Source organism: Scleropages formosus, chromosome 21 (assembly GCF_900964775.1).
Source record: "Scleropages formosus chromosome 21, fSclFor1.1, whole genome shotgun sequence".
NCBI lineage: Eukaryota > Metazoa > Chordata > Actinopteri > Osteoglossiformes > Osteoglossidae > Scleropages > Scleropages formosus.
This window is the reverse complement of record NC_041826.1, coordinates 10,034,652-10,049,685: the sequence shown is the minus strand read 5'-3', so window position 1 is coordinate 10,049,685 and position 15,034 is coordinate 10,034,652. Positions and strand designations below refer to the sequence as shown.

The window sequence follows — 15,034 nt, the reverse complement described above, 5'->3', positions numbered from 1 at the left end:
GATGAAATAACTGCCACAGGTTGTCAGGAAGGGGTACAAATGATACATTATCACGTATGCTATAAAATGGTATGATTAAAAGTAGTAATGAAAGAAGTGCTGACCTCCACTGGCATATTCCATCACTAGGTACAGGGTCTTCTCTGTCTCAATTACTTCAAACAATTTCACTGCAGAGGCAAAAGGACAGTGAATTAATACTTAAATTGAAAATATAAAAAGGTAATTCACAGATATCCATGAAACAGTAAAATACTGTATAACTTCAGCCCTCAATGTTGTTTACACAACAAATACACTGCGACGATTTTAAAACTTAAATGCCCAGCTGTATATCAATGGGTTGGTAATTGTAGACAACATTGGAAGAGGGTTTCTCAGTAAAATTAATAAATGTGGAATGTAGACATTCTCAAGATACTGAAAAAAAAAAGTGTCAATGAAAGTCAAACTCATGGGTTTACCAAAAATTCTAAATCAATCAGAACAAGATTTACCAAGCTAAAAGACTTGACAACCAACCATTTTTTGGTTTATCGCTAATATTTATTCATGAATATTTTTCCTAATATTTGACAACTATAATTTTATATTTATATGTAGAAATATAAAAACATTACAAATAATACTTTTCTCAAATTTACTTTACCATTGTTTCCTGCCACTTGAAAATGTTAAATAGACCCTTGCACACAAGAGTGCAGCGTACAAGTATTTTTAACAACAACAAAAGTAATAAAAATTAGTTGCCTAGCTTTGCTTTCATTTAAAGTACTGGCTTATTTAAACATTGTTTTTTTTTTTTTTTTTTAAACTGGTGTGGTCACTCCATTGTGTATTTACACATTTTTTACCGTGTTTCTCATATTCTTCAGTACACACTAATTCAGTAACTGTTCTGCATTGCCTCATATGTAGCCTTAAAATTTAACTTGATTTTTTTGTCACTAATTTTAGAATAGAACCAGCATGCGGACGAAGGACTGGTCACTTAGGCCTCTCATATCAGGATTAGTATAAGATCCAAAAAGTAATCCTCTGCGAGGTTGTGTTTGTGTTAATTAACCAGACCTTCTGGTTCGGCCTGTCGAGTTACCGGATTCGGTGTTGAAACCGGATTCCATTTGATGGGAAGTCAAGAACGTTGATCCAGAATTTCAAGTTAAGCTGCAACAAGCTCAAGCAGCCAGCCCACACTCACCAATATTGGGGTGGTTCAAGAGTTTCATTATCCTCACTTCCCGAAACAGCTGTGGAAGACAGACAAACAGATGGTACTGAAACACAGGGTTGTGGAAAATTAAACATGACTAGAGTCGCACTTTGTTTCAGAACATACCACTTCACACAGGGCTAAAGTAGCTACTTATGGTTCCAGCTTGCAAAAAGACTTATGGAGACTAGTAACGCTGCGTGTGTATGTGTGTACGCACCCACACCAGAAAGAGTGACAAAAAGAAAAGGCAGCATGTACACAAGTCACTGGAACTCCACCCAGTCAATGAGTTTAATTTCTACTAATCGTCCCTCTCTTCCCCTAACCTTTGGAGGCAGTACAATCAAATGAGCCTGCCTGCTTTGGAGAAGGATCAGAATATCCCAAAAAATGGGCCAACCATTTGGTTCAGTCCATTATAAATTGCTTAACATGTTTTGAAATACCAATTATTTTTACATGTTTGAAAAATATGTTCAATATTTGTTTTATTTTCTACAAATGGTACCAAGCAGATTCTACATCGTTAGAACATTAGACTCACCTTTTGGAGACTAGAAGAATTCAGCTGAGTCTTGTCTATGATTTTCACTGCCACCTTGAAGAGTAAAATCACCACACAACACAATCAACACAAACTTGAGACCCCACAGACAAACTTCAGAACATGCAGAGGCAATTTATTTATTTTTTTTTTTAATACACAGAAATCGTAAAACTCTGGGGTCCCATGCAAATGTACAAGCATTTTTACAGTGGGGAAAAAATATACCCAATGACCCAGCGCCGTTACTAACCAGCAGGAGGTTTTATACGTATATTGAAGATGTCTGGCCTTTCTCAGGGAATCTACCCAATACGTGCCCATGTACTACTGCCTGTGGCTGTAGCTCAGACTCACCTCCTTCCCTGTGAGGACATGTCTTGCAAGCTTGACCTTAGCAAAGTTTCCCTTGCCAATGGTCTTGAGCAGTCGGTAATGGCCAATGTGCGGCTGCTCTTCTGTCGTTGCAGCAATGGAGCTTCGGCACCGAGGCATGCTGGACCGGACCCCTGCTTTAGACTCGGAGTGAGACTGCAGAACACAAAAGCAGGGGGAAAACTACCAAGTCACACAGAGACACAGCTGAAATGAGTGACAGTGTGACAGTATGGATCTGAGAAAAGTCAAGCCATAAAATGTCATTATGAACATATTGAGGTTGCAGACTGAAATATTCCAGTGTGTAACATTTTTAATCACCACTATTGGAACAAGCTAAATTAAACAAGAAATAAATTCATAAAAAGGGTTTCCCCTACCACCTGAAACGATAAAAGGTGCAGTGGGCTTTCTCTTCTGAGAAACTAAAGTTGCCTGGTTCTATCACCATTGAAGGCCATCCCCACCAGCAGCAAAACTGAGAAACATTAATCACACAGACTTGGGTCTCCTTGCAGGCCTGTGCCAGCCCTGCAAGTAACAGAAAAGAGATCCTCCCACAACCCAAGTGAATGAATACCAAAAAATACACACACACACACATTTTCAGAACCGCTCGTCCCAGACGGGGTCACGGGGAACCGGAGCCTACCTGGCAACACACGGCGTAAGGCTGGAGGGGGAGGGGACACACCCAGGACGGGACGCCAGTCCGCCGCAAGGCACCCCAAGCGGGACTCGAACCCCAGACCCACCGGAGAGCAGGACTGCGGTCCAACCCACTGCGCCACCGCATCCCCCTACCAAAAAATAACTTCTTTAAAAATTAAATTTCAAATGACTTATAAAAAACCTATGAAATCTCCTAAACGAGCCTAACCCACATTTGTTCAATAGGGGCAAGCAGAAAAAATACATTTAAAAGCACACGTTTGATGCTTTTGGGAATATAAAACCATACTCAGGTAACATAGCCTGCTTTAATTGCTTTACATGATGTTGGAACTTTGGTCTGAGGTCACCCTTCATACAAACATCAGCTGCTCAGAAGTAAGAGAACCTGCTGAAAAGCATCAATGCCCTCTGTCATTCTCCTATGAGTTAGTTATTAAAACTAGGAAGGCTGGATATGGACCCAATCTTTCATCGCAAACTTTGCGCCTACTGTCAGTAATTTATTGCTGTTCTATCACCACAGAGCACATCTGTGTGGGTTGTCAAGACTGCCATTCATACCACAAGATCTGGGAAGTCCACATGAGACATCAGCGATGCTGTCTGTACTTCTTCCACCTGACTGAGCCAAGACTGGAAGGCAATCCATCTAACAGGCATTGTTGTGTTCCCACAAACACCGCAAACAGAGAGGTAAGTGAAAAACTGTGTACTGCCTGAACGTCTGTCAACCGGGAGAAGCAAGAAGCACTCTCCCATAAACCTGTATTTCATTAAAAAATAAATAAAATAATGTAAAGCATTTCCCATGACTGTAACACAAGGTTGCACAATCACACCTTAAGTGCAGTTCTCTTTGTAAGCGTCTTGCTTTTAACATTCGTAGTAAGCACACAGGTCTCAGCATTTATGACATTTCGGCCTATATTGACAAGAAATTATGGGGAAAAACACAACCTGCAAACATCTTATTAAAAAGTTCTTTTGAACAGCGTGGCATGTTCAGGACTTTTCCCCCTCAACAGAGTAAGTTGGTACTAACAAATGGCATATTGGGGGTGTTGTAATCACCTGCACACAACCCACTAAGACCTAACACAGCTTCAGACATAAACCTGTTTAGAAGGAATGTAAACAGAATTTTTCTTGTAAAACGTTTTAGTGCTTTTTCAAAAAAAATGTGCCAAGTGCTCAATTGTTGAAAGCCATCAAAGAAGACATTTAAGGATTTTGAGACCTTTACCAACTCTAATTAAATAACATGTCATCTACTCTTTGGTTCCTGTCAAAGCCACTGATGCACTTGGTTTTCTGTCGCTCCTCAAACTCTGGGGCGTGTGCGATGACACAAAGACTTCTTGAAGGACACACCACTGTATCAGTGACAACAAAAATGTAAAGGCTTTCAATGACTAAAGCTGGCAGTAACAAAAAACATATGTACAAGTTGATTAATCAGAAATCATCTCCATGTGGAAAATATGACTATCACCCTCACAAATTTCACACTGGTCTGGAGAGCTGGTTCCTTTAAGATATTTTCTGATCGCATGGGAAATTACAGGCACGTATTTGCAAGTGGACCCCAGCAGATTTTTTTCTGTGTGGGTTTTAAGTTCAGAGCACTTAGTGTTAAGACACAAACCGTGAGGACAGCACCAACAACAGGTTCAGAAGAACCTAACAAAAAAAAACTTTTACATAATGCATGTCAGTAGGAGTCTATAAATACATGCCAAGCAGCTAGCAGAGTAATGTTAGAGCCTTGCAATCAAAGAAATTGGGCTTGAATGCCAATCTGAATGGAGTAGCACCCTTGATCAAGGTTCTTAACCCTGAACTGTTCTAGTCAAAATTACACTGCTGTACAAACAGGTAATTCACTGTAAATAGCACAGTATATAAAAGTAATATTGTAAACCACTTTCGAGTAAGGTATCAGCCAAATAAGGATAATATTCATCGCCATACTTCAGAAAAAGTATATTAACACTGCCACTTAAAAATACCAGGTGAAATAAAGCAGAACCAAAAAAGGCATGTTTGTTACAATTCTAATTTCTGATGAAGCCTTTAGCTTTGTTCACGTTTTTAAGCATAAAGTTCTCTCTACAAGCAACTAGCCAGCTCTCTTCACGGCTACAGACCAGTAGTACTGGCTAAAACACTCAGCAAGTGAGAGTGTGGCACAGGACCGAAGCATGCATCCTCAATCTCTGAACTGTAACTGACACAAATCCGTGCCTAACAGACAGCTCGCTGACCAGCCATGTAAGAGGCACTGCAGAGACGCTGAGGAGAGCGTGTGGCCACTGCAACTTGCAGCGCAAAAAAAAAAAAAAAAAAAAAAAAAAATCCAGTCAGATCACAATACACTCAGTGCTGAGCAACTGATCAGACAGTTATGATTCACTCCTGAGCCACTGAAAGCTCAATAGTTCTATTGACCTGTTCAGCTGCAATTAACAACACTATGACATTGCACAGAGGTTTTGATTTATAGAGTTGGGGGGGAACTCTGCAGATTAATGGACTTTCTGCCTCACAAAAAAAGGGTTTTCCTGTTCCAGAGGCAAAATCACCTTTTTGGTGAAGAACTTTTCTATGGGGAACATTCCATTTCTTTATCAGTTTTCAAAGCATTAGGCTGCTTAGCAGTCTAAACCCAAGCCAAATTAAAACCTGTGCTGTTTCCTTGTTAGAAATCAAGTGGATGCTCTTCCACCTGACAAAAAACCCAACAGGAAGTTTGGGTAATTGGAGGCAGTTTGGTAATTAAGCCGAAACTATGGTACATGGGATCATATGCCGGGGGTGGGGGAGATAACTGCCAGCCGGAACCAGTCAGGCTCCAAACAAGCACTGGCATGCCAGCACAGGCGTGGGCTGCAATTGTGAGGAACAAAGCGGGGGGGGGGACTGCTGGCAACTCGCTGCGCTCAGGACATCAGTGGTCTCTTCTTCTGGCACTGGACAAAGCTTAATTTCAGACTCTGAAAAACAAACCAACCATCAGCAAGGACCTGTCAGTTTACAAAAAGAGCTGATATAAACGATAACCATGGCGTGGCATTTTCTGGACATGCTCTAATTCAGCAATTTATCTGAATAACTCCAAATATTTGCAACAGTACAAAGCCTGTTCAAAGCCCACAAGGTAATTTAATCAAAAATCAGCTTTACCAAAGCAAATTTTTCCCCTTTTCCCAGTCTCTCAAGAAAATGGTTTTACCACTTCTTTCACTGCCCTCAGAGGAAGCTAACAAGACAATCCTATTGTACAAAAATGGAAATATTCATACCGTACCATTCTACTGGGTTTAATACTAATTCCTGGTGTGAAATTACTGTTCTTAGATGTACTCTGCAATCATCTAACACTTGGGAGGAAACTGCTGAAACCGATGTTCAAAAGAGCACCCAGAATAGGCAACATTTACTCAAACTATTGATCTAGTTGATGCCTTTCCTAAAATGTGTTCTATAAAATAGTTAATCCCAGTACTGGTACCCATTGAACAAAAAGCATTTCAGCAGTGAAAATTTCCCTAATGAAACCAGAAAATTTTCTTTTAGGTTTTAATATCCTTATACTCTATCCCACTAAACTATATATCATGAATTACTAATACCTAACATTTACCATTACAAAAGACAAATTAATGATTTAAATGTCAGTGGATGTACAGTTTATTAAAATATGGCAATGAAAAGTTTTACTAGACTTAAATAGCACAGTGGCACAACAGGTAGCAATGGTGCCTCACAGCTCATGACCTGTAGGTTCCAACATGAGTCCAAATCTGGCTCAATACTGAGTTTTCATTTTCTCTCTGCATTTGTGTGGATTTTTTCTGGGCTCTTCAGTTTCCTCCTGCAGTCCAAAAACTAGTTTTACATGAACTGATGACTCTAAATAATGTGGCTGTGAGCAAATGAGCATGTGTTAAAATGCTGTTAAGATCTTCAGATGTGGCTGGGAAGATCATTTTAAGTAGCTTAATTGTGGTGTACCTAGTATTATAAGTGGGCTTAAACAACGGGTAAATACAAACAGGCCTCTTGCTCTAACTTGATACAATAACAGGAAATGAAATAATACCTTTCATTTCTTCATTTTATGAAAGCAGCACAGCATCCAAATGGTTTATCCTTAATACTGGCACACCTATGAGGTTCTGAGGCAAAGGAATTAACGGAACATTGACAATTTAGTGCAGTGCCACATTATTTATCTTTAGTATACATCCAGCATTCACACCATTCAGGATTACCTAGCATTTGGTCTGAACAAACAAACCTGATGATAATGGAAAAACTGACTTGAAAACCAGGTCTTAACCTGCTCTACCAGGACTCTATTCACTACACCCATCTGTTGAACATAAATGAGGCACACCTACAGTTCTGTCCACTGGAAAGGTTGTAATCACATGCCTCAGGAAGAAATAAAATGGGCACCTAGAAATCATTTTACCTCATCAATAAAACCGTTTCCTGAAGAATAACCCATGCAAAAGTTCCCAGAAGTTAAAAGGAATCACGGATGCCTACTTACCTCCCCACTAGAAACCATATTAACCAGTATCACGAAAACAAAATGTCACAAAGCCAATAGGGCTGGAATTCCTGAAGGTTCTTAATGTTTCCTTGGAACTATCTTCTTGAGGCAAGCTACTAGCTGACAGATTGTATTTAAACAACATCCCAAAAACTGCTTTTAATTCTCGGCGCTTTCTGTGCGGCTGTGATGTAATCATGAGCCCCTGGAGACCAGTAGCTGGGTGGGTGGCCAAATAACCGATAGCTTAAGTTCCTTTCCAGCCGCACTGACTGATGGTCTAATTTCACATTATCAAGCTGACGGTTCTGAAGACGTCACTTCTAATTTGTATTTACAAACAGAGGAAAGGAATGCACTGGCATTTTAAACACTTCCCTACAAATCATCCACCGTAACACAACCATTCGAGGTTTTAACCTCAATACCACTGACTTATTGCATTCCCACAGTACCGCTAATGCAAGTTATAAATTTAGTATATTCCCCATAAATTTTTTTCCTCAAAATATTACTTTGAAATTACTTCAGATAACATATTCCTGGTGTTGCTGTGTGTTTTTCTTGTTCTATGCAAAAAACACTTTCACAATAGTTGTGCACAGTTCCAGTATCATAAACAAGAACCAAAATTCTCTTCACTGGGAGGGGGGAGGTCAGATATTACATTACTTAATGTTATCAAAGTAAAACATCTGTGTCCTTATTTTTTCTTGTTAAATTTAACAATCACACTAAAACAGAGCTGCAAATCCTGCAGAGGCCAAGTTCAAAAACAAAAAAAAAGTAAACTGGCCACACTATGGATGCTCCTTGAAAGCATCGTCCCATGGAATAATAGGCTGTGGACTGGCTACAGAGCAACACAAAAAAGTGATACACAGACACAAAAAATGACTAGACATAAAGGGCCACAGAGAAAGAGAGAGCCTGGAACAGAGCTACTGCCGACCACTGTAAGAACCAGTCAGGACTGAAAATGGCTCATATTGTTCCAGAAGGCATGCTGCAGCGATAGGGAAGGAAACATATCCTGCAATAAAGTTGACGACACACTGCGCTCTGAACAGGGAACCACCGGATGATATACAGGATGCTGAACACAGGGACCACCATACGATACAGAATGCTAAACAAGGAACCACTGTATGACACAGGATACTAAACGGAACCAGTGCTAACCAAGAGACTACCGGATGACATGCAGGATACAAAACAAGGGACTTGGGGACAGCTGGAAGACCAGAAAGAGCAAGAGGCTAGAGAATGTGGGGGTGGAGGGTAGCTCAGAGCTGAGTGGGGATGCTCCACATGCAAGACACACCATTTTGACAAACTAGGGGAAAGGAATGCCTCATACTCCACTATGCTGAGAGTAGAGCAGCCTTCCTTCATATCATCCACTGTATATTTGCATGTGTGTGCATGTGTGAGAAAAGGAGGCAGGGCAGGACAGCAACTGTGCTTGCATAACGCCTTTGTGAATCTGGGAAACACTGCTCTGAAACCACACGAAGCAGTATGAGACGTGAAAACCCAAACAGCCACATATCCAAGAGGCTGGTGTCTTGTGACAAACAGAAGCACTGTCCACAGCTACAGTCAGACTAACACATGTACCACACACAACTGTAACAACATCCTGCACGCCCAACCTGTCAAACAGTTCAACCAGGCTGTTCTATGAAGTTTTCCCTTCATCTTTTGCTTTCAGATGCTTGTGCCAAAGCCCTTTTTATACTAACCCCTCTAGGTCAGCAAAACCAGCTCAGAACACCAGACGCTGAAACGCCATCAAACCACCATAATGAACAGATTACACAGACGACCGTTCCGCAGCCTGGCTACATTCATGAAGAGCTGGATGCATGTGATATGACAGTGCCATCCCAGCAGGTATTTTCCACTAGGGATGTAACCAGATCACCACTCATGAATCAAAAATAAATTGTTGATTATTTGTGTATTGGCAAGGTGTAGCAAATTACAATGGGACTCCCAGTGTGCGATACTGGAGATGTAATGAAGCGACAGCTTCCTGCACATATCCAGCTCATTGGTGGCAGCCAAAAGCATAGAGAACTAATGAAATGACACAGATATTCATGTGGCCCAACCTCACCTCAGTCAGTGGAAAGGGTGTTCATGATGACTGTGATGAAGCTGCACACCTGCTTTATCCCCAAACATTGATTATTATTCAGTATGACAAATCTGAAACACAGTCATGCAACAAACAATTAAGCTCCACTGTTGATCACCACAGTTACAGAGGCATCTGTGTTTTAAGTCAAATAAACTTGGATTCTTTTGTGTGAAGTAGAACATTATTTTTGAAAGGGGAAAAAAATCTGAAATGGCTCACTCACCCACAATACAACACAATTTCGGTCTGGCTTCAGACACACTGGCATAAACATTACACAGAATACATTTCTAAGCACTTGCTGTCAGAGCACATGTTGATTACTCAAGGTATATAAATCCACAAGATTAAGGAAAAACCTAAATTAATTTTATAATAAAGAATCACAGCAGTAATTATTTAGTGCTGACAAGTAAAAGTTACATGGTGTGGTGTTACTGTAGAAAAGCACAAAAGACATAGTAATTAAACATTTAATTATAAGTTGAAAACATTTTAAATACAAATGTAAACCACTATGCTAATTAAATATAAATTAATGTAATTAATGCATCCCTGAATTTGGGTTATTGATAGTGAGAGAGCAAGGAAAGGATTGGAGTTTTTTTGAATGTAGCTCTCTGGTTTCTTGCCAACTAACTGACAATCACAAAAATGATTCACTTTTACAATTATCAGAGGTTTTTCTCCAAATTACCAATTTGCATCTCTGACTTTGATTTAATCCTGAGAAAGTCACAAATCAAGTGGTTGAAAATGAACAGGGGTGAAAACCATTCCACATACCCTTCACTTTTACTGAGAGCAGCTAGTGTGGTACCAAAACATACTAGTTAGAGGACTCCATAAAGAATTTTAAAAAAACATTTAAGTCAAAAACTGCATTTTATGCATGGGTCTTAATTTCTACTAAATATGGGTAACATTAACTACTCTTTTACCTCTTTGTAATACTAAAATTTTTTTCAAAGTCACAAGAGTCATGAATTTTGCTGCAAATAGACAGATAATGAATTACATGTAAGGTCACAAGTGTCCAGCACAAATATGAAAACAAAATGTCTTTGGGAGGCTGGCTGGAAGAAACATAAACAGAGGGACAGATAGATGGAATACCCAATCTGACTAGGGGGTACACAAGACAGCAGGTCAGTTATAGATATAAATATTGCACCAGGATGAGGAGGAGCCTGTACACAAATAGACACCAGCTAAACCACCCACCCCCTACCCCTCGTTCCCAGGTTCGTCAGCCTCTGCTTCCGCTGCACTTCAAAGAAAATGAAAACAAAAGTCAATAAAAGAATAGAAAAACTGCAGAAATTTTCCTTAAGCCTGCCGAGATCTGACTCCTCAGACCTACACTTCCCCTCTCATACAAGTGCCCCTATCTAACACAAGATCAAACTGAAACCAATGATTGTAATTAAGAAGGTGACATTTAGGATAACAGCCAAATGTCAGCAAGCGGACATGAGAACCACTGGCAGTAACCCCCACAAATCCTGTCACTGAGTCTGGCATAAAAGTTCTCCTGAATGGGTCTTGGCCATTCACAGATTACAGTTTCAAACTACCATGTTGAATTTTAGCTTACTGAACAGAGGAACTTCCTTCTCTCTGTCACACACACACAAATAAAAACATCACACTAGTGGTGTTTCACTCAGCTGCATTCAAAGCAGATAGGGAGGGGAAATGCAGAACTTAAGCAGCAGTGAAAAAGATGCTCTTACGCACACAAACCACATAAATGCATTGCACAAAAATTACTTCTCTAACCGTACTTTTAAAGGCCACAGAATCAGTTTCTGTTGTGCGAATGCTCCGTAAAAATGGTAAAGAAATTTCAGTACAAGCCTTTTAGGTGGCATAGTGGTAACAGCTGCCTATGGACTCAGAGGTCACAAATTTGAATTCACTTCCTGCTGTATTACCTTTTAAAAAGTTACTTTTGCAGAACTGCTCCAGTAAATTAAAAAAAAAAAGGATCACCTCCCTTCCAAAGTTGAAAAGCATCTGTGACATGACCAAAGCAAGAAAAATATACATAGGTGCGCACCCAGAAAAAAACTGCAAATACTCAGCAGTGTACAAAATCAAATACTGAAATTAACATGGCAATACTCTCATGCAAGAACAGGACGCACTCTCCCACTCACTCACACACACATGCCGGCAGCATTTCCTATACAGCAGAGTTCCCCATAAACTCTGTAGTCAGGAATGAGGTGCAGGGAACTCCCCTGCCCATGTTCAACTGGAATCTCTGGTTTTCAAAAAGGAGCATCTCTACACTCCTTCCAGTGGCCCTGGGCAACACCCTGGGGGTATTTAATCCACGTAGGGTGTAGGGTGGGAGCAGCACAGAAGACTAGCAGTGAAGGTTGCTCAAACCTCAAATTTGGATATTCCTTGTGATTACAGATACAGCAACTGAAACATAATGTTTCACACACTAGGAAATAGCTACCAACCAGCAGGTTTATCCATTTAAGATTATCTGCTCAGTGACTCCACAAACAGGTAATTCAATCAAGGTGTGGAGTTCAGTAAACTGATGTTCTGGTATCTCAAGTTCTTATTACCATCAAAATCATTATTATTGCTGCTGATACTCCAATGTTGCACCCAAAGTAACTTGTACATCTTATAAACATTATGCTTCATCTATTTACAGGGCTTAATGTTTACTGGAATGCAGGGCCGCTCTGGGATTAGATCTGACATCCTTTAGTTTACATGCCCAAAACTCTTTCTCCACCACGCTACCCTCCGGCTGTCACATGTGAGAAACACAAGTGGGACATGTGGTTGGTGTGCAACCAGACGTGGACCACAGCCAGTCCAGCATGGTCAGCTGAGTAATGAACACTCTTTTTAGCAGGACAGTTAAGACTTTTAATTGGCAAAGGTGGAAAGAGACAGGCCTTTTACATTTCTCTTACTTAACAACAGAGGATTGCTTAAGTTTGGCTGAGCCATCAAATGACACAGAACCATTCCATAAAAATCACTTCAGAGCTCAGAATCTTTAACTCTTTCTATGTTTAAGTGCTACCTAAACCATCTATTAATGTATAGCAGAGTGATCACAAATACAACTTTCTGGTTAACAGCTGATAGCATAGTGGTTAGAGCTGCTGCCTTTGGATCCAAAGGTTGCGGCTCAAATCTCACCTTTTGGTGTATTACCTCTGAGTAAGGTACTTACCCTAAATTGCTCCATTAAAATTGCTCAGCTGTGTAAATGAGTAAATAGTTATAGGTACCTTAACACTAAGACATTTTGGAGAAAAGAATCAAATAAATGAACAATGAATAAATCCAATGTAAATATAACAGGGCAGTTAATGTGGTGAAAGCTTCCAGTACTGCTCGTTAGTGCTTTAGAGCAGGATACTACACCAGAATTGCTCTGTAAAATTTCCAAATTCTTAAACTTATGAATTTATACTCAACTAAGGCGGGACAACTAGTAGAGTAGTGGTTAGAGCTGCTGCCTTTGAACCCAAAGGTCACAGATTCGATTCCCACCTCTAGCTGTAATACCCTTGAGCAGGGTACTTAGCCTAAATTGCTCCAGTAAAATTACCAAGCTGTATAAATTGGTAAATAATTGTAAATAGCTTAACATTGTAAATCGCTTTAGGATAAAGCATCAGCTAAATTAATAAATGTATACCAAGAAACACAATAACGATTTCTTAAAGACACAGGTTAGCCTCTTTAAACAACGACTGACCATAGCCTCATCTGAAATTATCTCAGACCTTCTCAAGAGGCTCTCAGTAGAACCAGGCTAGACAGTCACCAGGGAAAGAGACCCAACAAAGGGACCCAGCACAATACTTGAAGTCCAGCTCAACATTATGCCTGTGGTCCCACATACAAGTTATAACATGCTCTTTTTCAATGTGTGAAATCACAGCTTTTATTAAAAGCAGTTTTCTGCTGACAGAGCTCTCAGGGTCCTTAACTGGAAAAGAACACACAGTTTGTGCCACAGGGATACTGAGACAGTTGTCGGCACATTCTTTTCTATCTTCTTGTTCCCTTCCAACAAGGATTGAAGTATAGTCCAAGAAAAGATGTTAATGGAGTTTAGTTTTACATCTAAATGTTGGCCTATTTTTATACTATAAACCCTACCCTTCAGGTCTTGTACAAATCCAGAATGAGGAAGCGGGCGAGCAAAATCATCACTAATGTCACACACCCTGGGCACAAACTCTTTACACTTCTCCCCTCTGGCAGGCGTTACAGAGCACTGTCCACCAGAACGACCAGATACAAGAACAGTTTTTTCCCCCTCAGGCCATCAGTCTCACGAACAGTTAACACTCCCCTATAGGTCTCCTGTCAATGCAACATTATCCAACCAGTTTTGGTAATTTAATTCTTATTTACTTTTTTAGTATTTATACTCGTGTTTGAATACTCTGTAAATATTTATTCTGTAATTCTGTATCACCTGTTTGTAAATACTGGAGGCACCTAGAACCACAGAAAATTCCTTGTGTGCATCAGCACACCTGGCCAATAAAACTCATTCTGATTCTGATCAGAGGAATAAAAAACATTGGCACCGATGTTACTCCAAATGTGTTACACAAACCCTAAACTTTTATTTGATATCGTCACAAAGTATAGTTCTTAATTCTGAACGGCACACTTCTAAAAGGCAGCTCACACTTCCAGAGCACAAAACGCACACATAAAAATACGTAAATTTTTCCTGCAGAATCTTAACAAAACAGCTGTCACAGATTTAAACCTGTAACCCCCTGGCCACAGGGTATGTGCTCTAACCCTAACCATGCCAATGCAACAGGAGCTAAGAGTCAGACTCAAAGACTGTAGTATTATCAATCTCTCTACATAGCCATCTTTCGATGTTAAGTTCACAGACACCCTGCCTAATTATTGAATAGCTACTGTGACATACAGCGGAAAAAACGCCTCTTCATCCGTTCTGACAATCGTATAAATTGGATAGTAATGCAACTCAATCGATCTTCATAACGCCATAGGAAAAATTAAAAATCAAAGAAAAAAAATAAGCACTACAGGCAGGGAAGAAACCATGGCCTGCGGTTGCAAAGCTGCAAACATTAAACCTCTGTTGCAACGCCTCCCTGCTATGGTGAAAAACCTTCAAGATTCTGCACTTTTGTACAAAGCAAAGGTGGGAAAGATCATCCCTGAGGAAACAGAGATAAGAGAGATTAAGAGGCAAGAAGTGTTAGGCCTCCCATCTGTCTGGCCAACCTGCTGGTAATTAAGTGGACTGCAAGCAGGAAGGTGGTCAAGGACATGGACCTGAAGTCCCACTCCCTGCTGCTGTAGGCTCCAAATCCCAAATGAGGCCCCACAGTGTTACACTCTTCAGTGTGATGACTTAGCCTGGCTGAACCCTGCTGTATAAATGGGTCAAAGGCTCGAAACAAACAATAGCAACGGTCAGCACTGCAACAAACCAGGTGGTTTAACCTGGTAATGTATGTGTAGTCT

General features: G+C 40.3%; 1 protein-coding gene across 14 annotated transcripts in view; it reads right to left on the bottom strand.

Annotated features, from left to right (window-relative positions):
• The window catches only part of mark2a (MAP/microtubule affinity-regulating kinase 2a), a 29,152-nt gene that overhangs the window by 13,014 nt on the left and 1,104 nt on the right, over positions 1–15,034 (bottom strand). For all 14 annotated transcript variants that reach the window (XM_018728998.2, XM_018729000.2, XM_018729001.2 and 11 more), the window contains exons 2-5: positions 2,118–2,291; positions 1,761–1,814; positions 1,202–1,250; positions 105–170 (exon numbers count right to left, since the gene is read on the bottom strand). In XM_018728998.2, coding sequence (XP_018584514.2) covers positions 105–170; positions 1,202–1,250; positions 1,761–1,814; positions 2,118–2,291 — 343 coding nt within the window. The remainder of the gene's footprint in view (positions 1–104; positions 171–1,201; positions 1,251–1,760; positions 1,815–2,117; positions 2,292–15,034) is intronic.